Raw genomic sequence first — 26,643 nt, forward strand, 5'->3', positions numbered from 1 at the left:
AAAGAAAACGAATGAAACAAAGAGTTGGTTCTTTAAAATTGACAAACATTAAAATTAAAAACTTTTGCTCTGTGAACCTCATGTGAAAAGATGGAAAGCTACAGAGAGGGAGGCCGTATTTCCAAACCACATAGCCAACAAAGGACTGGTTTCTAGAGAATAACAGAACCCAAAACTCAAAAGTAAAAATACACAAACAAACAAACAAACAAACAAAAACCCCTACAATCCAGTTAGAAAACAGTCAAAAGAAATAAACAGACATTTCACTGAAGACGATGTACAGACAGAAAATAAGCACATGAGGCCAGGTTCGGTGGCTCATGCCTGTAATCCTAGCGCTTTGGGAGGTCGAGGCAGGTGGATCACCTGAGGACAGAAGTTCAAGACCAGCCTGCCTAATATGGTGAAACACCCGTATCTACCAAAAATACAATAATTAGCTGAACATAGTGGCGCATACCTGTAATCCCAGCTACTCGGGAGGCTGAGGCAGGAGAATCACTTGAACCCAGGAGGCAGAGGTTGCAGTGAGCCAGGACTGAACCACTACACTCCAGTCTGGGGGACAGAGTGAGATTCCCTCTCAAAAAAAAAAAAGAAAGAAAGAAAGAAGAAGAAGCACATGAGAAGATGCTCAACAGCATTGTCCATTAGGGAAAGGCATATTAAAACCAAAATGAGATATTATAACCCACCTATTAAAATGGCTAAAGTTTAAAAATACTGAAAACACTAAATTCTGGCTAAGATGTAGAGAAACTATATCCCTCTGACATTGCTAGTAGGAATGTAAAATGGTACAGTCAATCTGGTAAACACTTCAGAAATTTCTTCCAGCAATCGTTTTCCTGTGCATTTATCACACAGAAAAACTTACGTTCACACAAAAACCTCTACATGAATAATTATAGAAGCTTTACTGATGATACTTCCACTGGAAACAACTTGGATGTCCTTCAGTGGGTGAATGGTTGAGCAAACTGTGGTGAATCCACATGACAGAATACTATTCAGCTATAAAGGAAAATGAGCTAGTGATACAGGTAACAACCTAGACGAACCTCTGGAGAATTCGGCTGAAGCGAAAAAGCCAATCTTAAAATGTTACGTATTATATGTTTCATTTATATATCATTTTTGAAAAGACAAAATTATAGAAAGAAAATAATTAGTAGTTGCCAGAAGTTAAGGACAGGTGGGGGTGGGAGGGAAATGGATGTAACTACAGAAAACAAAACAGGAGGATCCTTGTGGTGATGGAAATGTTCACTATCTTGACTGTGTCAATGTCAATATCCTAGTTGCAATAGTGTACTATAGTTCTGCAAAACCTTACCACTGGGAGAAAATGGCCAAAGGGATATAGAATTATTAGGATCAGTATTGTTAATCCTGTTTTATTAGAAAACATTTTATAGTGATATATATATAGCATGCTTCCATTTCATCAAGAGCAAACAACAAAGCAACCAACCTCTAGACAGAAATCGTTGGGGTAGAATGTCTATAAAGGTGGTTGCCAGTAAGCCCCGCTTCCCTCTTTTCCTGTAATTTGTTACATGGCAATAGATATCTGAGACATATTTGTACATATATCAATGTTTATAAAATAGATGACTGTGTATAAAAACATACCTGTCAAGCGTGGTTGCTGGGCACTGGCAGTAGAAGTAAGAGGGAAATGATTAACTTACACTTTATATATCTTTATATTGTTTTACTGGTTTCTACAAGTATATATTATTCCATAATTCATAGGACATCAATTAAAGAAAAATTTTACGAGGAAATGAAGATGTTCTCTTTTTGTTAAACTCGGGCTTTGAAAAAGTGTGTTCCTCTCATTTCATTTTTATCTCTGTGTTTTGCTGCAGCACTCCGCAGACCTCAATTTCAGATCGTTGTGTATAATGTTGGTTTCATAAACACCTTTATAAATCAGTTTTAAAAATAAAGGCCAAAAGCTTATACATACAAAGTGCCTCTGGATTTGCAACTAAAACATCCTTAATCTTCTTTAAATAAGCTATAAAAACTAAGCGAGAGATAGTCATTAAGAAAATTGATTTAAAAATATTCTTACTAACGCAATCTGTAAGATAGATTAGAAAAGTGCATTAGCTCACATAACATTTTATCAGCCTGTAAAATTTTCACTAGCTTTCTCTGCTCTTAACAGTGCTATAGCAATGATAAATCTCCAGGAAATTTATCAGAAGAATAAGAAAATGATCATGTTTTTGCTGTGAGTTGCAGTTTTCATTTGTATTACCTTTCATATTTATTGAATGCTTGATTTTTTAAAGATCTTTCTGAATTTCTTATAGGCCCTGAAACTCCTGGCCAAGGCCATTTTCATTAAATCAGTTCAACACATTTATATCCATAGTGTGTACTAAGCGCTAGATACTATGCCAGGTGTTTGAAGAAAGAAAATCGGAAAATTAAAAAGAAAAGAAAAAGCAGAGGAATGATCAATCACTGGATATCAATCTAGTAAGAAAAGTAAGTAAAACATTTTCAAAAGCTATATAATGTGCTGGTGGTAAAGCCACAAAGACTAGACAAAGTAGATTCCTTTTGAGCTAGTTGTAAGGGTGGTAAGATTGAGTAGGAGTTTGGCAGGCAAATGAGATAAGGAACTGTATTCCACATAGACTGGAAGTGTGCAGAATAACAAGGAAGTATAGAAGAGCGTAATGTGATTGAGGAAGAAAATGTAGTTGGTGAGGATGTAGTCTGTAGTTTCTGAGGGACAAGGATTGGAAATGACAAGAACACAGGCTATTTTAAAATTTAAAACACAGGTTCTTTTTCAACAAGAGTGTCATTTCAATAGGGGGAAAATGGTATTTTCAAGTAATGCTGGAACTAGATCTTCACATGCAAAAGATTACTGAGATTCCTTCTCTAGACTGTACACAAAAATTAATTCCAAGTGGACTGCAGACCTAAATGTAAGTGCTAAAACTACAAGACTCTTACAAGAAAACATAGGAATAAATCTCTATGATCTTGGGGTTAGTTAGGCAAAGCCTTCTCAGACATGATCTAAAAAATATAAGCAACAAGAGAAAAAAATAGATAAATTGGAATTTATGAGCATTTAAAAAATTTGTAATCCAAAGGAAATCATCAAGAAAGTTAAAAGACAACACTAAGAATGGAAGAAAATATTTGCAAATCATAGTGTATCTGATAGGGAATTGTATACAAGACTGTATAAAGAATTGCTATACTTCAACATTTTTAAAAGACAACCCAATTTTAAAATGGGCTTTTAAAAGTGACCATAAACAAGGAATTGAACAGATATTTCTTCAAGGAAGATACACAAGTGACCAACAGGCACACAAAAAGATGCTTGACATCATTAGTCATTAGAAAAATGCCAGTCAAAACCACAATGAAATAATAATTTCATATCCACTGGGATGGCTATAATAAAAAAGACAAATAATAATAAGTGTTGGTGAGGATGTCAAGAAATTGGAACCCATATACATTGCTGATGGGAATTTAAACTGGTGCAGCCCCTTTGGAAATAGTTTGGCTTCCCCTTCAAAAGGTTAAACACAAAATTACCATCGTGCCCAGCATTCCAAGTATATACCCACAAGAAATAGAAACATGTCCACACAAAAACCAGTGGATGAATGTTCATAGTGGCATTATTCACAGTAGTCAAAAAGTAGGAACAGTCCAAATGTCCACAAACTGATGAACAAATAATCTCAGTGTAGTATGTCCATATAATGCAATATTATCCCAGAATAAAAAGAAATAAAGTATGGATTCATGCTGCAACATGAATGAGCCTTGAAAATGTTATGCTGAGAGAGTAGCCAGTTGAAAAGACCACATACTGTAAGATCCTGTTTATACAAAATGTCCAGAATAGGCAAATATGTAGAGATACAAAGTATATCAGTGGTTTTCAGGGACTAGGTGGTAAGATTGAGGGGGAAATGGGCATTGACTGCTAATGGGTGAGGGATTTCCTTTTCGTCCTGCTGAAAATGTTCTAATATTGATTATGGCGATAGCAGCAAAACTCTGTGAATATACTAAAAATTATTGATTTATACATTTTAAATGGGTGAATTATAAACTATATCGCAATAAGGCTGTTTAAAAAAACCTGTTGTAGATCTTCGTCCAAGATGGCCGAATAGGAACACTTCCAGTCTGCAGTCCCCAGCATATTCTACACAGAAGACAGGTGATTTCTGCATCTCCAACTGAGGTACCTGGTTCATCTCATTGGGATTGGTTGGACAGTGGGTGCAGCCCACGGAGGGCAAGCCGAAGCAGGGCGGGCCATCACCTCACCCGGGAAGTGCAAGGGTTGGAGGATTTCCCTTTCCTAGCCAATGGAAGCTGTGACAGACTGTACCTGGAAAAATGGGACACATCTGCCCAAATAATGTGCTTTTCCCATGGTCTTAGCAACCAGCAGATCAGGATATTCTCTCCCATGCCTGGCTCGGCTGGTCCCACGCCCACGGAGCCTTGCTCACTGCTAGCGCAGCAGTCTGAGATTGACCTATGAGGCTGCAGCTGGGGGTGGGGAGGGGCATCTGCCATTGCTGAGGCTTGAGTAGGTAAACAAAGCAGCTGGGAAGCTCGAACTGGGCAGAGCCCACTGCAGCTCAGCAAGGCCTACTGCCTCTATAGACTTCACCTCTGTGGGCAGTGCATAGCTGAACAAAAGGCAGCAGAAAATTCTGCAGACTTAAACGTCTCTGTCTGACAGCTCTGAAGAGAGCAGTGGTTCTCCCAGCATAGTGTTTGAGCTCTGAGAAAGGACAGACTGCCTCCTCAAGTGGATCCCTGACCCCCATGTAGCCTAACTGGGAGACACCTCCCAGTAGGGGCCAACAGATACTTCATACAGGTGGATGCCCCTCTGGAATGAAGCTTCCAGGGGAAGGATTAGGCAGCAATATTTGCTGCTCTGCAATATTTGCTGCTCTGCAATATTTGCTGTTCTGCAGCCTCCACTGATGATACCTAGGCAAACAGGGTCTGGAGTGAACCTCCAGCAAACTCCAACATACCTGCTGCTGAGGGACTTGATTGTTAAAAGGAAAACTAACAAACAGAAAGGAATAGCATCAACATCAACCAAAAGGACATCCATACCAAAACCTCATCTGTAGATCACCAACATCAAAGACCAAAAGTAGATAAAACCACAAAGATGGGGAGAAACCAGAGCAGAAAAGCTAAAAATTCTAAAATCCAGAGAGCCTCTTCTCCTTCAAAGGAATGCAACTCCTCGCCAGCAATGGAACAAAGCTGGATGGAGAATGACTTTGATGAGTTGACAGAAGTAGGCTTCAGAAAGTTGATAATAACAAACTTCTCCGAGCTAAAGAAAAATGTTCTAACCCATTGCAAGGGAGTTAAAAACCTTGAAAAAAGGTTAGACCAATGGGTAATTAGAATAAACAGTGTAGAGAAGACCTCAAGTGATCTGATGGAGCTGAAAACCATGGCACAAGAACTTCGTGATGCATGCACAAGCTTCAATAGCCAATTTGATCAAGTGGAAGAAAGGATATCAGTGATTGAAGATCAAATTAATGAAATAAAGCAAGAAGACAAGTTTAAAGAAAAAAGAGTTAAAAGAAACAAACAAAGCCTCCAAGAAATATGGGACTATATGAAAAGACCAAATCTGCATTTGATTGGTGTACCTGAAGTGATGGGGAGAATGGATCCAGGTTGGAAAACACTCTTCAGGATATTATCCAGGAGAACTTCCCCAACCTAGCAAGGCAGGCCAACATTCAAATTCAGGAAATACAGAGACCACCACAAAGATACTCCTCGAGAAGAGCAACCCCAAGACACATAATTGTCAGATTCCCCAAGGTGGAAATGAAGGAAAAAGTGTTAAGAGCAGCCAAAGAAAAAGGTCGGGTTACCCACAAAGGGAAGCCCATCAGACTAACAGCGGATCTCGCAGCAGAAGCCCTACAAGCCAGAAGAAATTGGGGACCAATATTCAACGTTCTTAAAGAAAAGAATTTTCAACCCAGAATTTCATATCCAGCCAAACTAAGCTTCATAAGTGAAGGAGAAATAAAATCCTTTACAGACAAGCAAATGTTAGAGATTTTGTCACCACCAGGCCTGCCTTACAAGAGCTCCTGAAGGAAGCACTAAATTTGGAAAGGAACAAAGAGTACCAGCCACTGCAAAAACATGCCAAATGGTAAAGACCATTGCTGCTATGAAGAGACTGCATCAATTAACAGGCAAAATAACTGGCTAACATCATAATGACAGGATCAAATTCACACATAACAATATTAACCTTAAATGTAAATGGGTTAAATGCCCCAGTTAAAAGACACAGACTGGCAAATTGGATAAAGAGTCAAGACCCATCAGTGTGCTGTATTCAGGAGACCCATCTCATGTGCAGAGACACACATAGGCTCAAAATGAAGGGATGGAGGAAGAGCTAACAAGCAAATGGAAGCAAAAAAAAGCAGGGGGCGCAATCCTAGTCTCTGATAAAGCAGACTTTAAACCAACAAAGATCAAAAGAGACAAAGATGGCCATTACATAATGGTAAAGGGATCAATTCAAAAAGAGCTAACTATCCTAAATATATATGCACCCAATACAGGAGCACCCAGGTTTATAAAGCAAGTCCTTAGAGACCTACAAAGAGACTTAGACTCCCACGCAATAACAACAGGAGACTTTAACACCCCACTGTCAATATCAGACAGATCAACAAGACAGAAGGTTAACAAAGATATCCAGGACTTGAACTCAGCTCTGCACCAAATGGACCTAATAGACATCGACAGTACTCACCATCCCAAATCAACAGAATATACATTCTTCTCGCATCACATTGCACTTATTCCAAAATTGACCACATAGTTGAAAGTAAAGCACTCCTCAGCAAATGTAAAAGAACAGAAATCACAACAAACTGTCTCTCAGACTACAGTGCAATCAAATTAGAAGTCAGGATTAAGAAACTCACTGAAAACCACACAACTACATGTAAACTGAACAACCTGCTCCTGAATGACTACTGAGTACATAACGAAATGAAGGCAGAAATAAAGATGTTCTTTGAGACCAATGAGAACAAAGACACAACATACCAGAATCTCTGGGACACATTTAAAGCAGTGTGTAAAGGGAAATTTATAGCACTAAATGCCCACAAGAGAAAGCAGGAAAGATCTAAAATTGACACCCTAACACCACAATTAAAAGAACTAGAGAAGCAAGAGGAAACACATTCAAAAGCTAGAAGATGGCAAGAAATAACTAAGATCAGAGCAGAACTGAAGGAAATAGAGACACAAAAAACCTTTCAAAAAATCAATGAATCCAGGAGATCGATTTTTGAAAAGATCAACAAAATGATAGATTGCTAGCAAGACTAATAAAGAAGAAAAGAGAGAAGAATCAAATAGATGCAATAAAAAATGATAAAGGGATATCACCACTGATCCCACAGAAATACAAACTACCATCAGATATTACTATAAACACCTCTATGCAAATAAACCAGAAAATCCAGAAGAAATGGATAAATTCCTGGACACATACACCCTACCAAGACTAAACCAGGAAGAAGTTGAATCCTTGAATAGACCAATAACAGGTTCTGAAATTGAGGCAATAATTAATAGCTTACCAGCCAAAAAAAGTCCAGGACCAGATGGATTCTCAGCCGAATTCTACCAGAGGTACAAAGAGGAACTGGTACCATTCCTTCTGAAACTATTTCAATCAATAGAAAAAGAGGGAATCCTCCCTAACTCACTTTCTGAGGCCAGCATCATCCTGATACGAAACCCTAGCAGAGACACAACAAAAAAAGAATTTTAGACCAATATCCCTGATGAACATCAATGCGAAAATACTCAGTAAAATACTGGAAAACCGAATTCAGCAGCACATCAAAAAGCTTATCCACCACGATCAAGTGGGCTTCATCTCCGGGATGCAAGGCTGGTTCAACATACACAAATCAATAAATGTAATCCATCACATAAACAGATCCAACCACAAAAAACACATGATTATCTCAATAGATGCAGAAAAGGCCTTCGACAAAATTCAATATCCCTTCATGCTAAAACTCTCAATAAACTAGGTATTGATGGAACGTATCTGAAAATAATAAGAACTATTTATGACAAACTCACAGCTGCTATCATACTGAATGGGCAAAAACTGGAAGCATTCCCTTTGAAAGCTGGCACGAGACAAGGATGTCCTGTCTCACCACTCATACTCAACATAGTGTTGGAAGTTCTGGCCAGGGCAATCAGGCAAGAGAAGGAAATAGAGGGTATTCAATTAGAAAAAGTAGAAGTCAGACTGTCCCTGTTTGCTGATGACATGATTGTATAATTAGAAAACCCCATCGTCTTAGCCCCAAACCTCCTTAAGCTGATAAGCAACTTCAGCAAAGTCTCAGGATACAAAATCAATGTGCAAAAATCACAAGCATTCCTATACACCAATAACAGACAAACAGAGAGCCAAATCATGAGTGTACTCCCATTCACAATTACTACAAAGAGAATAAAATACCTAGGAATCCAATTTACAAGGGATGTGAAGGATCTTTTCAAGGAGAACTACAAACCACTGCTCACTGAAATAAAAGAGTGAGCAAATGGAAGAACATTCCATGCTCATGGATAGGAAGACTCAATATCATGAAAATGGCCATACTGCCCAAGGTAACTTATAGATTCAATGCCATCCCCGTCAAACTACCAATGACTTTCTTCACAGAATTGGAAACAACTACTTTAAAGTTCATATGGAACCAAAAAAGAGCCCATATTGCCAAGACAATCCTAAGCAAAAAGAACAAAGCTGGAGGCATCATGCCACCTGACTTCAAACGATACTACAAGGCTACAGTAACCAAAACAGCATGGTACTGGTACCCAAACAGAGATATAGACTAATGGAACAGAACAGAGGTCTCAGAAATAACACCACACATCTACAACAATCTGATCTTTGACAAACCTGACAAAAACTAGAAATGGGGAAAGGATTCCCTATTTAATAAATGATGTTGGGAAAACTGGCTAGCCATATGTAGAAAGCTGAAACTGGATCCCTTCCTTACATCTTATACAAAAATTAATTCAATATGGATTAAAGACTTAAATGTTAGACCTAAAAACATAAAAAACCCTAGAAGAAAACCTAGGCAATACCATTCAGGACATAGGCATGAGCAAACACTTCATGACTAAAACACCAAAAGCAATGGCAACAAAACCAAAAATAGACAAATGGGATCTAATTAAACTAAAGAGCTTCTGCACAGCAAACAACAACAATAACAACAAAAACAAAAACAAACAAACAAACGAAAAACTACCATCAGAGTGAACAGGCAACCTACAAAATGGGAGAAAATGCTTGCAATGTATCCATCTGAGAAAGGGCTAATATCCAGAATCTACAAAGAACTTAAACAAATTACAAGAAAAAAAAACAACCCCATCAAAAAGTGGGCAAAGGATATGAAAAGACACTTCTCAAAAGAAGACATTTATGCAGCCAACAAACACATGAAAAAATGCTCATCATCACTGGTCATCAGAGAAATGCAAATCAAAACCACAATGAGACACCATCTCACACCAGTTAGAATGGCAATCATTAAAAAGTCAGGACAAAACAGATGCTGGAGAGGATGTGGAGAAATAGGAACGCTTTTACACTGTTAGTGGGAATGTAAATTAGTTCAACATCGTGGAAGACAGTGTGGCGATTCCTCAAGGATCTAGAACTAGAAATACCATTTGACCCAGCCATCCCTTTACTGGGTGTATACCCAAAGGATTATAAATCATGCTGCTATAAAGACACATGCACATGTACGTTTATTGTGGCACTATTCATAATAGCAAAGACTTGGAACCAACCCAGATGTCCATCAATGATAGACTGGATTAAGAAAATGTGGCACATATATACCATGGAATACTACGCAGCCATAAAAAAGGATGAGTTCATGTCCTTTGTAGGGACATGGATGCAGCTGGAGACCATCATTCTTAGCAAACTATCGGAAGGACAGAAAACCAAACACCGCATGTTCTCACTCATAGGAGGGAACTGAACAATGAGAACACTTGGACACAGGGTGGGGAACATCACACACTGGCACTGGGGCCTGTCGGAGGGGTGGGGACCTGGGGGAGTATCCATTAGGAGAAATACCTAATGTAAATGAGGAGTTGATGGGTGTAGCATACCAATATGGCACATGTATACCTATGTAACAAACCTGTACGTTGTGCACGTGTATGCTAGAACTTAAAGTATAATAATAAAAATAAATAAATAAAAATTTTTAACAAAAAAAAATCTGTCATACCAAAAAAAACAACAAAACAAAAAACAAAAACCCCAGACTCAGAGCCAGACTACCTAAGTTGAAATTGTGCTCTTTCATTACCCCTTATGAAATTCTGAGCTACTTAACCTCTCTCACCAGTATCTCCATCTAATAAATGAATGATTGCTTCCAGCTGAAATCTTCAGGGAAATTTTTACAGAAGTGGAATTTGGGCTGGTCTCAGAGACAGTGCTTTTCAGGATTGTGAGATGAAGACCTTAAAAGGCAGGAGAAACGAACTAGTACTTTTAAAACAACTATTGTGCACCAGGATCTGTGCTAAGCATTCTGCGCACATTATTGCCCTCAGCTTTGTAGTTATGAAGAAACGAATCCTGAAAGTGAGATCACTTAAAGTGACCAAGTAGGGGTTCAATTGCAAGCCTGGGGTCTCCTGTGTCTGGCCTAAGCAACACCTGTGAGAAGGGAAGCTCAGGCAGCTGGTGGAGGAAGCAAGGTAAGGTTCCTCTGGCAGCATCCGGGGGCTGTGAGTGGCAATTAGATTTTTTAGAATCTTTAATGGCCAGACAAATTTTCTGGATTTCATCCTGTGGGTAATGAGGAGCCATGGAATTGCTCATCAAAAAAAGGACATAGAGTAGTGGTAGGCCTGTATTTTTACACGTAGAAGTCCAATTCATCGTGTACCTTATTAGGCAGCTCAACTCTACTTTTAAGAAAACTTGCAATGTTACTCAAAATAGACATAGTCTGTCAAGCTGGCCTTTGGTAAATTTTCCAGCAGAGAAAGTGGTTTGCTTCCACAGTTAACAGATGACTTTAAAAAGTGAATTAAAACTTTCAGTGTCTGAAAGTTTGTTAATTTGACCTGCTGATTGTTACTGAATGACGGACTGATTTTGATGTGAATGTTGGTGCTAAGAATAGATACCAGAAGACTTTAAATCTAATTGAAACTCTGAGAGGATGAACAAAAATTGTAGTCTCACTCTACACAAGAACTTAGTGAAAAGGGAAGCCATTCAAATGGTGTATATGCATTTATTTCATGGTGCCTTCTTTCACAAGTTGAGGAGGCATCAGGAATGCTTTGCCTCTGCCTCCTATTTGGAAAGAGTTTCTTTCAAAGCCACCAACAAGCGTAGTGTCCAGCAAGCATTTGAAGTGCCTAGGAACTGTCAGACCTGGCATGCCGAGGTAGGCACCACATAGTTGAAGGAACAGGTAGCAAATGTGTGCTCAGCCCAATCCCAGGAGGGACCGCAATCTTAAGTCATGCTGCTACATTGGTGCCTTGAAGGGCCAGGGTGCTCTTTCTCTCTAAGCCAATGATTTTCAAGGGAGATGCTATGCCTTCTAGAATGCGTGCATTTGGGAAAAAATGAGGAGGTATATTTTTGTTTATTGTAATGATTGGTATCTTCCACTAGAACTTAGTGGCCAGTTGTCATATGCTGACAATCCTGAAAACCAGGACTGGATAGTGAAGACTTGCCCTGCGTTCTACATGATTGCCAGATCTACTGCCACATTAGTTATTATCTGAGCTTCTCTGAGACTAGACCCTTATTCTATTTTACATACAGACAGAAAGCAGCTTTTACATGGTTTTAATATATACTCAATTTTCCAGCAATGACAGTACCATGGAAATGGTGGAAAAACTGTGAAGTTTGCTCATAACTTTGTGAAGAGCTGTTCACCATCACAGGACGTGTCACCAAGGATGATGTCATTCATGGTATTGGGACCACCAGTTTAAGACATCAGAAGTAACCTGCATTTGTAATTACTGTAATTGTTGTTTTTATTGTGTCCAAATATATATACATATATTCTCATTTAGCCATTATTTTAGAAAGTTGACTCTGATAGTCTATGTTTAAACCATTTATTTATTTTTGGGTTATCTAGGCTTTTCAATACTACTTCCATAAACTGTACAATTTCTCTACAGCTTCTTGTAGTAAAGCTTCCTTTTCCTAATCCATCCTTATTTTTCTGTGGCCTGTGGAAGAAAATGATCTCTAATGTCTTTACATATGAGACTAACTGTATGCACTGACATGTGGAATTTCAAGAATGCATATATATTTTTGGTGATGCTTTGTTTCTACCCTGTCCTATTTTATAACATGAAATTAATTATTGACATCATACATAAATAAAGCCCCGCTCATTTGCAAGAATATCAGACTTTCTCATTTTCTCCACGTTGACAGTGACAACTTGTCTTAGCATCTAATCTTGACTTTAATTAAGGTTATGTTCTTCTGCCTTCTATCACACACTTACAAGTCTGCCTGTTATTACTCATCTCAACCCTGGTTTCATTCTAATTCCACCCTTATCTCCACTCTTTCACTTACCTATAACTCTTCTGCCAAATCACTTCTCATATTCTCACTTTTTTTTAATCCAAAACTACTCATTATAAGCACTGGGCTATTTCATTATATCTTCTAATGTGGTCAAGCTGAGCATTATAGACTCAATACATTATCATTTAATTATAAATTATTTTTCTTTTATTACACTTGAGGCATCATATTGGTTTTTGAAAATATTTATATTTGCTATCTGTCAATTTCCTTTCAGAAGACTAAATTGAGTGTACTCATTTGTTTTAAAACTCTTCATGAAACATGTGTTGTATTAAGGGGTCACAGTACTCCTATCATTATGACAAAACATTCTTCATATTTTCTATCTGAGACAATGGAATGTGTCTTACTCAAGATTACATATAAAGAGTGAGTTTTGACATTTTAGATAAAGTTAGAACACCTTGGCTTCTCCTTCTATTCTCAGTTTATGAACTTGTATTCACCATTAAAATGCTTTATCATGAATGATTTGGGTACTCAGTAAATATAACATTTAGGTAGAGGTGGTTATGAGAGCTCTGTATAGAACTAATTATCATCAATAATAACAACGCAAGTAATAGCTATTATGTATTGATCATGTGCAGGCATCAAAATTAAAAGTTTCTGCTTATTATTATCTCATTTAACACTAATAATTATTATGCCCAATCGGTATGTTGTTATCCATATTAATAGATGAGGAAAATGAGACTTACACAGACAGGTGCCTTGCTCTTAATCACAAGGCTAATTAAGTAACAGGGACCTAGACTCAAACTCAGGCCTCTCTATCCCTAATGCCCATATTTTCTGCCTCCAAAAAGAGTGTTAATCAGTTTTGTATTAACAAATAAAAAACATAAAAATAATATTTTGGATTACAGAGGACGGTAGCAGTGCTTTCAATAAATCCATTAAGGAAACCAATAATCCCTGCAAATATTTTAAGTCAAGAGGATTTAAGGAGGGAAAGATAACATAACCCACACTGGTGGCACGCCAGTTTTCATGAGCCATGCCACAAAGATATTCCCTTGTTTTCCACTTGAAATTAATTCACCCAATACTGTTTTTCACAAGGGTCAAATCAAACAACAACTTGTGTTGTTCAAAATGGTAGCCAGTAGTTATACATAGGTATTGAGCATTAGAAATGTGGCTAGTCTCTAACATAAAAATAGACAAATAGACCAATGGAACAGAATAGAGAACTCAGACATAAATCCATACATTTATAGCCAGCTCTGCTTTGACAAAGGCACTAGGAACATACAATGGGGAAAGAGAGCCTCTTCAGTGAATGGTTCTCGGAAAACTGGATATACACATGCGGAAGAATAAAACTAGACTGTTATCTATCATTATATACACAAAATGACTTAATATGGATTAAAGACTTACATATAAGACCCCAGAACAACAAAACCGCTAAATGAAAACATAGGGAAAATCTTCATGTCATTGGTCTATGCAAGGATTTTTTTGATAAAACCTCAAAAGTGTGGGCAACAAAACAAATATAGAAATTAGATTACACCAAACTAAAAAGTTTGTGCACGGTAAAGGAAACCGCAGAGCAAAAAGACAACACACAGAATTAGAGAATACATTGGCAAACTATGCATCTGATAAGATGTTAATATTAAAAATAAAAAGGAACTCAAAAAACTCAACAACAATGAAAACCCCAATTAAAAAATGGACAAAAGACGTGAACAGATATTTCTCAAAAGAAGACATACAAATGGGCAACAGACATATGAAAAAATGCTTAACATCGCTAACCATTAGAGAGGTGAAAATGAAAAACACAAGAAGAGATCATCTCATCCCAATTACAATTTTTTTTATCAAAAAAACAGGCAACACATCAGTTAAAAAGCTTCTGCACAGCAAAGGATACACTTAACAAAGTGAAGAGACAACCTACAGAATGGGAGAAAATATTTGCAAACTATCCCTCTGATAAGGGATTAATAACCAGAATAGATAATTATTAGAAGCTTATTAGGAGCCCAAACAACTCTATAGGAAAAAATTGAATAATCTGATCAAAAAACGGGCAAAAGATTTGAATAGACATTTCGCAAAAGGAGACATGCAAACGGCAAGCAGGTATATGAAAAGGTGCTCAACCTCATTGCTCATCAGAGAAATGCAAATCAAAACTACAAAGAGATATCATCTGACCCGAGTTAAAATGGCTTATATCCAAAAGACAGGCAATAACAAATGCTGGCGTGAATGTGGAGCAAAGAGAACCCTTGTGCACTGTTGATGGGAATGTAAACTAGTACAACAGCTATGGAAAACAGTTTGGAAGTTTCTCAAAAAACTAAAAATTGAGCTACCAGGTGATCCAGCAATCCCACTGCTGGATATAAACCCAAAAGAAAGGAAATCAGTGTATCAAAGAGATATACACACTCCTGTGTTTGTCACAGCACTGTTTACAATAGCTAAAATTTGGAAGCAACCTAAGTGTCCATCTACAGATGGATAAAGAAAATGTGGTACAGGGCTGGGCGCGGTGGCTCACGCCTATACTTCCAGCACTTTGGGAGGCCGAGGCGGGCAGATCACGAGGTCAGGAGATCAAGACCATCCTGGCTAACACTGTGAAACCCTGTCTCTACTAAAAATACAAAAAATTAGCCGGCCATGGTGGCAGTGAGCCGACACTGTGCCACTGCACTCCAGCCTGGGTGACAGAGCAAGACTCTGTCTCGAAAAAAAAAAGAAAGAAAGAAAATGTGGTACATACACACAATGGAGAACTATTTAGTCATAAAAAATAATGAGATCTTGCCATTTGCAGCAACATGGATGGAACGGGAGATCATTATGTTAAGTGAAATAAGCCAGGTACACAAAGACAAACGTTCCATGTTCTCACTTATTTGTGGGATCTAAAACTCAAAACAATTGAACTCGTGGACATAGGCAGTAGAAGGATGGTTACCAGAGGCTGGCAAGGGTAGCAGGGTGCTGGCAGGGGAGGAAATGAGGATGATAAATGGATACAAAAAAATAGGAAGAATGAATGAGCGCTACTATTTGATAGCGCCACAGGGTGTGCCATAATAACTTAACTGTATATTTGTAGTCAATACTAACTTAATTGTACATTTTAAAATGAAAAGTAATTTGATGTTTGTAACTCAAAGGATAAATTCTTGAGGGGATGGACACCCCATTCTCCATGATGTGCTTATTTCACATTGCATGCCTGTATCAAAATATCTCATGTACCTCATAAATATATACACATACTATATACCCTGAAAAATTAAAATACGTTTTTAAAAGACAGGCAACAATAACAGATGCTGGCAAGGATGTGGAAAAAGTAGAATTTGTGTATAAGGTTGGAAATGTAAGTTAGTACACTATGGGGAACAGCATGGAGGTTCCTCAAAAACCTAAAAATAGAGCTACCATATGATCCATCAATTCCACCACTGGATGTATATCCAAAAGAATGGAAATCAATATGTTGACAAGATATCTGCACTCCCATGTTTATTACAGCACTATTCACATAGCCAAAATATGGAATCAACCTAAGTGCCCTTCAATGGATAAATGGATAAAGAAATGTGGCACATATACACAATGGAATATAATTTAGTCATAAAAAAAAATCCTGTCATTTGCAGTAACATAGGTGGAACTGGAGGTCACTTAAACTATTAGTTTAAGTTTTATTAATGAAACTATTAGTTTAAGTGAAAAAACCCAAGCACAGAAAGACAAATATTGAATGTTCTTACTCATGTGGGAGCTAAAAAAGTGGATTTCATGAAGACAGAGAATAGACTGGTGATTATCAGAGGCCACGAAGGATAGAAGGGAGGTGGAGATGAAAAGAAGTTGATTAGCTGGGTGCAGTGGCTCACGCCTGTAATCCCAGCACTTTGGGAGGCTGAGATGGGCAAATCACGAGGTCAAGAGATCAAGACCATCCTGGCCAACATGTTGAAACCCCATCTCTACTAAAAATACAAAAATTAACCGGGCGTGGTGGCATGCACCTGTAGTCCCAGCTCCCCGGGAGGCTGAGGCAGGAGAATCACTTGAACCCAGGAGGCGGAGGTTGCAATGAGCTGAGATCATGCCACTGCACTCCAGCCTGGTGACAGAACAAGAATCCATCAAAAAAAAAAAGAAAAGAAAAGAAAAGAAGTTGATTAATGGGTACAAATACAGAGTTAGACAGAAGAAATAAATAAGACCTACTATTCTAGATTAGTAGGGTGGCTATAGTTTACAATAAACTATTCTATATTTCAAAATAGCTAGAAGAGAATAATTTGGATATTTCTAGCATAGAGACAAGACAAATAATTAAGGTCATGGATATTCCAATTATTCTATTTGTTCTTTACAAATTATACTAATGCATTAAATTATCACATGTATATAACACGGAACTGTGTATTATCTATTATGCATCAATAAAACATTGTTTAATAAAAAATGTGGCTAGTCTGAATTAAGATGTGCTGTAAGTGTAAAATACATGCCAGATTTTTAATAATTATTATAAAAAAGAATACAAAATCTCAATAATTTTTATTTTAATTACATGTTAAAAAGATATTTTAGGGATACTGGGCTAAATAAAATGTTATTAAAATTATTTTCACCTTTATTAATGAAACATATGGATAATTTTAAATTACATATTTGGCTCACATTCGTAGCTCACATTATATTTCTATTAGATGGCATTGTTGTGGAATATATGTCTTTGAAAATAACTATGATTAAAATTAAATCATGGGAAATATTTAATCAATATCAATACCCAATACTAGAGTGCTAGAAAATGTATTTTATTAAAGTTTTGGTCTTAGTTTTTGCCTACCAGTTAATAGATGTGCAAAATTTGACACACCATTTAAAATCTATTAACCTCAGTTTCTGTAAAATGAAGATAATGGTTATATTGCTTACCTCACAGCGTTGTCATAAATATAAATAATTATTTCATTCATTCAAAAAAATATATCAAAGGTCTAAGAGGTGGTGGGCCAGGGATACTGAGAACATAAGCTGTTGTACCTTCCCCCATGGGGCTTACAATAGAAATTACAGAATGTTACAGGGGCAATGACGGAACTGTCACAAAGTATCCTGTGACTGGCACTCTGCTTAGGGATCAAGGGAAAGTTCAGCAGAGGACTTGGCGTCTGATCCGGCCCCGTGAACCTGAATCAGAGTAAACCAGGTAGAGAAGTCAAGGAACACCTTGTCTTCAAGTCTCTAAGGTATAAAAGAGCAGGATACGCTCAAGGAAAAATAGGGGTGGTTAAGGTATTGGGAAGTAAAGGAGGAGAGGTAGTGCCTTGTCTGCAGTATGGATGGCTCTGGTTAGAAGGTTCTGATGCCGGGAGAGAGAGGAGAAAAGAGGACCCACAGTCACTCACGAGTTGTTGCTGATGGTGTCTATATTCTAATATAATTTTGGAATCTTTCTTTTCTTCTTAGATAAAAGATGTTAGGAAAAGTTAGAAATACAAATTAATAGGATTTAACTGAATAGTATTCAATAATTAATTTCTAGAAAAATTATGTGGAGTGATTTTTTTTTAACATCTGTTCAGCTCTTTAGGTTAGACCAGTGCCTCACAAAAGGGTCCACATTCTCAACAGGACAATTGCACGGTTGCCTGGGGGAAGGGGCAGCTTCACAAAACAACCTAAGCCTATAAGAAGTCGTTTAAATCTACCAGTATTTCCAAAGACTGAATTAGTTGCCAGAGATTAATGTATTTCAAAGTTTTCTGTAGCAATACTGCAGTCAGTATGATAGGTGATTTAAAATTTTCTATGGTACTATATTTATTTATATGAAAATCACAATGAAGATAATGGGGTATGAATAGTACTTTCAAGATTATATGTTTGCACATAACATACTTATAAAAGGCATTTTCAGAAGCAAAAATTATGGCTGCTTTTTAATGTTTGTATTTTCTTTAATGCACTTTTTACAGAGATTGCTGTTTCAAGAACAATAAAAATAAACATTAACTAATCTCAAAACGATTTAGAAGATGTGGGCATACTATAGAATCTAAAAAATGAAATAATGCTTTATTTTCACGATTACATTTATATTACTTAATAAAACAATATGCCATAAATAAAAGTAGAGAGACCCATTTTTTTAAACCTCAAACAGTAAGATAAAACCATGCTATTGAATAGACAATTTTTATTGTTTTCCTTTCAAATCATGGAACAAATGAGAAGATTAAAAGGATATTTTTCAGCAAAAGTCTAGTATTTACAACAAATGGCTTTGAACAACAAAATACATTGATACTTCCGTGCTTCTGATTGAAGAAATTATTGATGATACTAAGGAAGGATTCTTTTAACAAGATAATATTCTTTCTCTGTTGCCAACAAAGTTCCTACTAAGTATTGTAATTACTTTCTGCTTTTCTGCTTTCTGGTCATAATCTCATTTTTTCAAGGTCCCCCATCCGCTAGAAGAACTGCTCCTATCCCCCGGAAGACCTCAAAAAGGAGAAACCAGGAACTGCTTTGTCTTTAGTTAGAAGTTGTTCAAGTCTAGCTTCCTTCAAATACTCTCTAGAAGCAACAGCAGCAACAATCTCATTACATAGGGTTCCAGACGAAAATGTGAATCAGGCAGTTTTAAAACACAAGAAAGAATCACCACGAATCACCTCGCAAGAGTCAACAGTGGGCCAGGGCCACATCCTCCTGTTACGTAACGTTCTGCTTTCTATCTGCGTATATGGAGGGGCTGCTTCAGTATGATTACCATATTATGTCTCTGCTAAAACAGAGATCACACCTCTTGTATTCTTTAGTTTTGTTTTTCAGAGGTTATTCTCTTGTAAACACTGAATATTTACAAGGAACATTCAAAGGAGGGTTCATTAACTATAATCATAAAAATAATGTTTCCTTGATTTTAAAAACATGGCCTGTGTCCCTGTCATGCTGACCCTCTGAGTAACAGGAGAAATATCATAGAAAATGGCTGTGTGTTTGCCCCCTCTGTGTATTTCCTTATTCTCTTCCCCCATTTGTGATGAGTTCCTTCAGAGAAGGCACTGTTTTTCTTTTATGCATTCTTTGTAATGAATCACAGTGCCCACTCAATAAATTTACGAATCCAGTACACACAGTAGTAGAAGTTGGTGGATGGACAAGCAGTAGCAACTTAGTCAATAGTCAGCCCTCCATGATATTCTTTGGAGAGTATTTGTTTAGTGAAAGGTACACAGTCTTAGAAATCAAATAAGAGGCCAGGCACAGTGGTTCACGCCTGCAATCCCAACACTTTAGGAGGCCAGGAGTTCACTTGAGGTCAGGAGTTCAAGACCAGCCTGGCCAACATGGCGAAACCCCATCTCTACTAAAAGTTCAAAAATTATCCAGGCATGGTGGCGTGCACCTGTAATCCCAGCTACTTGGGAGGCTGAGGTAGGGGAATTGCTTGAACCCGGGAGGCGGAGGTTGCAGTGAACCTAGATAACGGCACTGCACTCCAGCCTGGATGATAGAGCAAGACTCCGTCTCAAAAAAAAAAGTAAAAGAAAAAGAAATCAAACAGAACCAGATTTAAGTTCCAACTTAAGACAATCATTGAGCAATTTAATTTTGACCCTTACTGTTTTATACACATAAAGTGAAGACAATACTTCCAATGATATAGTGTTGTTTTGAGGACTGATTTAATGAATATACATAAAGAATGTCAATGTCTCATAATGCTTTCTTGGCTCATGAAAGCTCTCAGTCAATATGGATCTGTATTCCTCTAATATCTTGGACTTAATTCTCTTTAAACTGGGGTATTCGGCAATGTGCAAAGAGGGCCGCAAAGCCACCAGATAAACATGAGATCTTCCTGCTGCATATACTTTTCTTGGTGGCACTTAACTTTATTATATAAAATCTATTGTTTAGGGGTTCATTTAGTCAGCAAATGTTTTTCAGCACCTGTTGTATGGCAGCAGTCTATTGGAAGCAAGGGATAAAATAGTGAACAAGACATGGACCTTCTAGCCTATTGGAAAGGAAGAAAGGAAGGGAGGGAAGAAAGGAAGAAAGGAAGAAAGGAAGGAAGGAAGGAGGGAAGGAAGGAGGGAGGGAGGGAGGGAGGGAGGGAAGGAGGGAAGGAAGGAAGGAAGGAAGGAAGGAAGGAAGGAAGGAAGGAAGGAAGGAAGGAAGGAAACTATAAGTTCTGACAAGTGCTCTGAAGAAACGGAGATTGCAGCCATAGAAACTAGTTGGGGAAGGAGTCAACCTCTTTAGCTAGAGTGAGCAGAGAAGGATTTTTAAAACAGGTGGCATTTAGGCTTTAAGAGAAGGAGACAGCCAAGCTGAGTTAGGGGACAGCAATGCAAAAGTCACCTGAAATCTTAAGGCCAAACATAAATTTCATATTTGTTAGTTGGGCAGCTTCCTTGACTTCCCTGCTACTCAAGGCTCTTCAGCAGATGTTTGGGGCACTTTGCCCAGGAGAAGTCCATGGATTCCACTGTGAGAGGTAGGAATGGTAGATAGAAAACACTCTCCTTTTCCCTATCTGTATTTAAGTTGGCAGCTTGCAAGGGCTATAACTAAGTACTCAGAATAACTTTCAAGGGAATAAGCTGATACATCTCAAATATGGAGGGAAAGATTGTATTTTAACTAGATTTATAAAGCTCCTAAGCTTTATGTGGCACTTGCATCAAGATAGAGATTCCCACTAATTAAAATCAAATAAAACTAAGGTTCTTCTTGGCACACTTTGATGCTTTCTTTTTGCCTCATGTGGTTGTATTACTACAGAATGGTAATTGTCTGTATGTATAGTCATAGGAAATCACAATTTAAAAATCTTACTAAATTACTGTAAATTTCACGAAATAGTTATAAATTTACTTTTTTAAAGGCTCTGGTTTCACCGGAAAAATCTCGAGAGAGAATTTAATTTAGTCAAGCTTCTTGAAGGAGGGATAATTTTATCTCACTTTATCTTTGTATTGCTAATGCCTTGCACAGTGCAAGGAACACAGTAATGTTCAACAGATACTTAATTAACTAAATTGAAGTTATAATTTCATATTGGAATAGATAAAGGGTACCAAAAATCTGTTGGGCTCAGATATTTGTCACTACAATTAAATTCTAGTGAAACAGAAAAATAGGTACACTCCATATATTATGTGATTTTCTTCATAATAATTGGATTTGGCTAGTACTTTTGATTTCCTACATCTCTATACTTCTAACTCTTGTGAAATTCTGTTCCTGACAGATCCTTCATATTCTTGATAATGTGCCTAACAAAACGCCATAACACAATGAAGCTGAGAAGGCGAGAAGTAATTATAGCTCTTGGAGGAAGGATGAATAGCTATGTCCATGAAGCCTCTTTTGAAACTGTTCTAAGAATTGTCCCTATTGCCCTAATGAAATTACTCAGAGGAAAAAAAAATGTGATTTCTTCAGATGTGATTTTATTTTCCTTAGGTTTTAAAATTGTTTTCTAAACCAAAGAAATTTTTTTTACAATCTTTAAATGAACAGTATGTTGCACACATAGAATGATACATCAATGTGAGATTCAAATATTCTTGACAGTGAACAACACTGTAATTTGGCTTTAGTCTCCTATTTACACATTTAAAGAAATGATAACACATACAATGAGAAGAGCAATTAAAAAACAAATTAAGTCAACCACCACTACTTGGGTTAATTTTATAGTATGTGTATATTTATGTATATATTTACTCTTCAAAAATAAATTAACTTTTCATTCCATTAAGCAAACTATATTACAATATATAACATTCATTTCTATTGCGAATTTTTATCTAATAAAGACCACAGCATACTAGGCATAAACTGGGAGGAAATATTCCACTGTTGCTGTAGTAGATGTTTCTTTCATCACTAGGCTGAGATCTTTTCGTCCCAGTGGACAGCTTAAACTGCTTAGAAAAGAGTGGCATTCTCTTTTGATCTGTGGTGAAAGCAATAACGACTGGCCTTTAAACCACCTTATTGTGCCTGTGCTTTTCTGCTGGAATCTCTTTTACTTTGGGTTTCACATTTACCCCGATCAGTGACTGAGACCAGAGGAAAATGTGAATCAGGCAGTTTTAAAACACAAGAAAGCCGGGCGCGGTGGCTCAAGCCTGTAATCCCAGCACTTTGGGAGGCCGAGATGGGCGGATCACGAGGTCAGGAGATCGAGACCATCCTGGCTAACACGGTGAAACCCCGTCTCTACTAAAAAATACAAAAAAACTAGCCAGGCGCAGTGGCGGGCGCCTGTAGTCCCAGGTACTCGGGAGGCTGAGGCAGGAGAATGGCGTAGACCCGGGAGGCGGAGCTTGCAGTGAGCTGAGATCCGGCCACTGCACTCCAGCCTGGGCGACAGAGCGAGACTCCGTCTCAAAAAAAAAAAAAAAAAACAAAAAAAACACAAGAAAGAATCACCAGGAATCACCTCGCAAGGGTCAATAGTGGGTCAGGGTGACATCCTCCTGCTACGTCACATTCCACCTTCCATCTTTATATATGGAAGGGCCGCTTCAGTCTGACTACCATATTCTATTTCTGCTAAAATAGAGCAAAGCTCTTGGACACTCCAATTAAGAAGCAATGATGGAAAGTCAAATTAGGAACGAGGCAGCTGACTTTACGATTTACAAACAGCAGGAAGGAATGAGCATCAAAAGTTTAAATTATTAATAATTTAATTTGAAAGATGAAGTTAAAAAAGGTGGGACTGTAATGAAAAAACACAGACTTATGGACTGTTTTGTATCTGCAGGGAAATTGGAATTAGGCTTCTATAATTCTCCTTTGATTTACGTGTTCAGAAAAATTGTTCTCAGATATCCTTCACCAATATTTCCTTCTCCCCAAGTGCTTTCCATAAATATTTATGTGAAAATTGATTTGACTCTCTTCTAGATTTTCTGGCCTGCTTGCCTGTTCGATTTTTTTCCCCTGCCAAAATGAAACACTGAACAACAGAGTGGTTAAACAGCTACATATTCAGGCTGTAGTAGACTGAACTCTCATGCACCATACCTGAAGACCCACAGGTAAGCTCCACGTCCAATCTAGGACTATGATACCACTTCAGAGCCTCCATGGCTGAACTTCCTCACAGAGATTTAATTTGTTAGAAATGTACTTGTCATTTCCACCCAGAAGTTAACTACGGTTATTTCTTACTTTCTTGATTGTAGCTTTTACATGGTGAAAAAATATTCCTTTGCTATAATAAGTTGAATGTGCTTATGAAATGAAGAAAATAGACCTATCATTCTAGTTATCAAATCTCCAGGGGAAATACTTTGTTTGTCTAAAAGCTGCTCATTAGTGTAAATCCCTTTTTTGGTCATTTCTGGAGTGAAGCACATTCTTTGCTGATGTAAATGCAGTGTCAACTCCTTGAATTCAAGTTGGAATTTCAACAAGAGAGACGAAGCACAGAGATTCTACTTATGTCATAATTTACTATTTGGACACATTCATATGATTTTAAAAGAGGTCTGTGCTTATTTCCCACTTAGCTGCCAGGTGGTTCAGGGTTATATATAGTGAAGTCCCAAATATAAAAGTGGTAATGGACAAAAATTATACACATTTGATGCTACAAGCATTTCTCAGAATGGCTAGAACAAATTCTGCTTCGTTGTTTGGTTGGACAGCTGATAGGCCCGGCACACTCACTAAAGACATTTTCCTGACAAAATTCTAGCCAGTCATTCTTGCCAGAAGGCCCAGTGTAAAGGCCTCCTTGCAAATCTCCCCAAGAGTTGGAAGAACAGCAGATGACTATATCCCAGAGATCCAATGCTCATCCTAAGCACAAATGAAGCTGAGATCTTGGGTGTCTGAATAATGAACTGAAACTGGTTCTCAACAGATTATAGAAAAGTGAGTGTATAAAAATGGAAATAATGCTGGCAACAATGCAGATAAGGGTAGCATCACACTATTGCCTTTAGAGGCATTATTTGACAAGAGACTTCAAAATCGGGCTTGAAAGATGTAAACTCAGAGAAAAGTGTTAGCTTTCAAGTCCAGCAATACACTATCTACAGGATATGAAGAATACACACAGTGGAATCACACAAAGGGCTTTGAAGGGGTTCCTTTCTATGTATAAGTATGTAAATGACCGTATGAAGTGAGGACTGATATGGAGATGTCGGAATGTCGTATCCATAATGACTGTTCAAATGAAAAGTACAACAACAGCTGCTAAAGAGTTGGTAAGATGTGGTGATTCAAGAGTGGTTAGCTGTTAGTTTACATAGTCATTAAAATAAGAAATTCCACAAATAAAGCTGTCAAGTATTCAGATTTATACAGAACATTTCCAAATACAAAAGCTTTACAAATAAATCACTACCCTCATATATGCCTTATTTTCGAGAGGCCTTACCTTCTAAGCAGATGTGTCAGTAAAGGTGCAATCTTTTACTTAATTCCTGCTTAACTTATAAAATACATTTCAAGATAAAGACTGGTTATGCAAAGCAATTTCTTTCTGTGTAAGACCAACCTTACAAAATGGAGATAAACTCGGCAGCATGGCTGCATGAGGACTAGAGAAAACCCAACGAACTTTTCCAATTTTCAAAATGCAGGTCATATTCTGATTTAACATCGTACTGTATCCATCAGCTTTGCATCCATGATTCAACGACACTTATGGCATGTTTAAATTTATAGGGATGAGGCAAAGCTCTCCAAACAACTTTTATACATAAACAGGAAAACATTTTCTCAGGGAGACTTACCCGCTCTTTCTTTGGGTCTCTTATCGGAGAGCACCTGTTAAAAAAAAAAAAAAAAGTATCACTCTTAATATCTCAAAATTATACCACTTTTGTCAAGAATATTGAGTTTGAGACAAAAAATAAGATTGTAAAATTAGAACCAAATGGCCTCCAGAAATGAAAATAAAATGCCAACTGAGGCATGAAGATTGAATGATTTTAGGAACCACACAAATCATCAGGAATCATAAAAGTCATCAAAATACTCATTCATGGGGAAGATGCATTACATTTATTTTTCTCTGACTTAAGTAAAGATTTATACAATACAGGCCTTGTACAGTGGCTCATGTCTGTAATCCCAGCAATTCGCAGGCCTAGCTGGAAGTTCCAGGCTTAAGCTGAGTTCGAGACCAGACTGGGCAACAGAGCGAGACACCCTGCTCTACAAAAAATTTTTAAAATTAGCCGACCATGGTGGCATGTGCCTGCAGTCGCAGCTACTTGAAAGGCTGAGGTGGGAGGATCTCTTGAGCCTGGGAGACAGAGGTTACAGTGAACCGTGATTGTGTCACTGCACTCCAGCCTGGGCGACAGAACGAGGGAAAAAAAAAAGATTTACATGATACCATGTGTCTATTTAGTAACTGAGAAGAAGACTAAAGTCTAGTTTTTATCCACTGCTCCAGGGCCCTGGTGCCACCAACAGTCTCCTCAGTGCTAAACCCAGGCCCTGCCTCACTGTGTCTCTCAGTGACATCACAGGCCCTGTGATGACTACTCCTCTCTTCTGAAACTTTATCCTTCTAGCCTTCTGAATCCCATGCTGTCCTCGCTGTCTTTTCTACCCCTCTGCTTGTTCCTTATCATTTTCATGGTAGACTCTCCTTTTGTCATATGCTTGTCTTATATGTTGATTTCATTTACTTTAGTTTTAGTTTGTTTTGTTAGGGATGGGTCCTGGCCCTTCTTCTCTTCTCACTTTGTACCTGCTTCCAGGGTGATCTCATCTACTTTCCATCCATATTCTGATAACCTTCAGATTTAGATCTCCAACTTAGGGGTCTTTCCTTAAGCTCCAGGAAAACAGAGCACATTTTT

At 37.7% G+C, this 26,643-nt stretch overlaps 1 protein-coding gene and 1 long non-coding RNA gene across 3 annotated transcripts in view; one reads left to right on the forward strand and one right to left on the reverse strand.

Annotated features, from left to right (window-relative positions):
- The window catches only part of LOC144336264 (uncharacterized), a 36,369-nt gene extending 19,428 nt beyond the window's left edge, over positions 1-16,941 (forward strand). The window contains exons 2-4 of the long non-coding RNA XR_013407890.1: positions 2,331-2,508; positions 4,154-4,249; positions 12,019-16,941. This is a non-coding gene — a long non-coding RNA (uncharacterized LOC144336264). The remainder of the gene's footprint in view (positions 1-2,330; positions 2,509-4,153; positions 4,250-12,018) is intronic.
- STARD13 (StAR related lipid transfer domain containing 13) overlaps positions 1-26,643 on the reverse strand; it is a 558,426-nt gene that overhangs the window by 315,895 nt on the left and 215,888 nt on the right. For both annotated transcript variants that reach the window (XM_028837160.2, XM_077973670.1), the window contains one exon: positions 25,564-25,597. In XM_028837160.2, the coding sequence (XP_028692993.2) occupies positions 25,564-25,597 (34 nt within the window). The remainder of the gene's footprint in view (positions 1-25,563; positions 25,598-26,643) is intronic.

The sequence above is a fragment of the Macaca mulatta genome, chromosome 17 (genome assembly GCF_049350105.2).
Source record: "Macaca mulatta isolate MMU2019108-1 chromosome 17, T2T-MMU8v2.0, whole genome shotgun sequence".
In the NCBI taxonomy this organism is placed as follows: Eukaryota; Metazoa; Chordata; class Mammalia; order Primates; family Cercopithecidae; genus Macaca; species Macaca mulatta.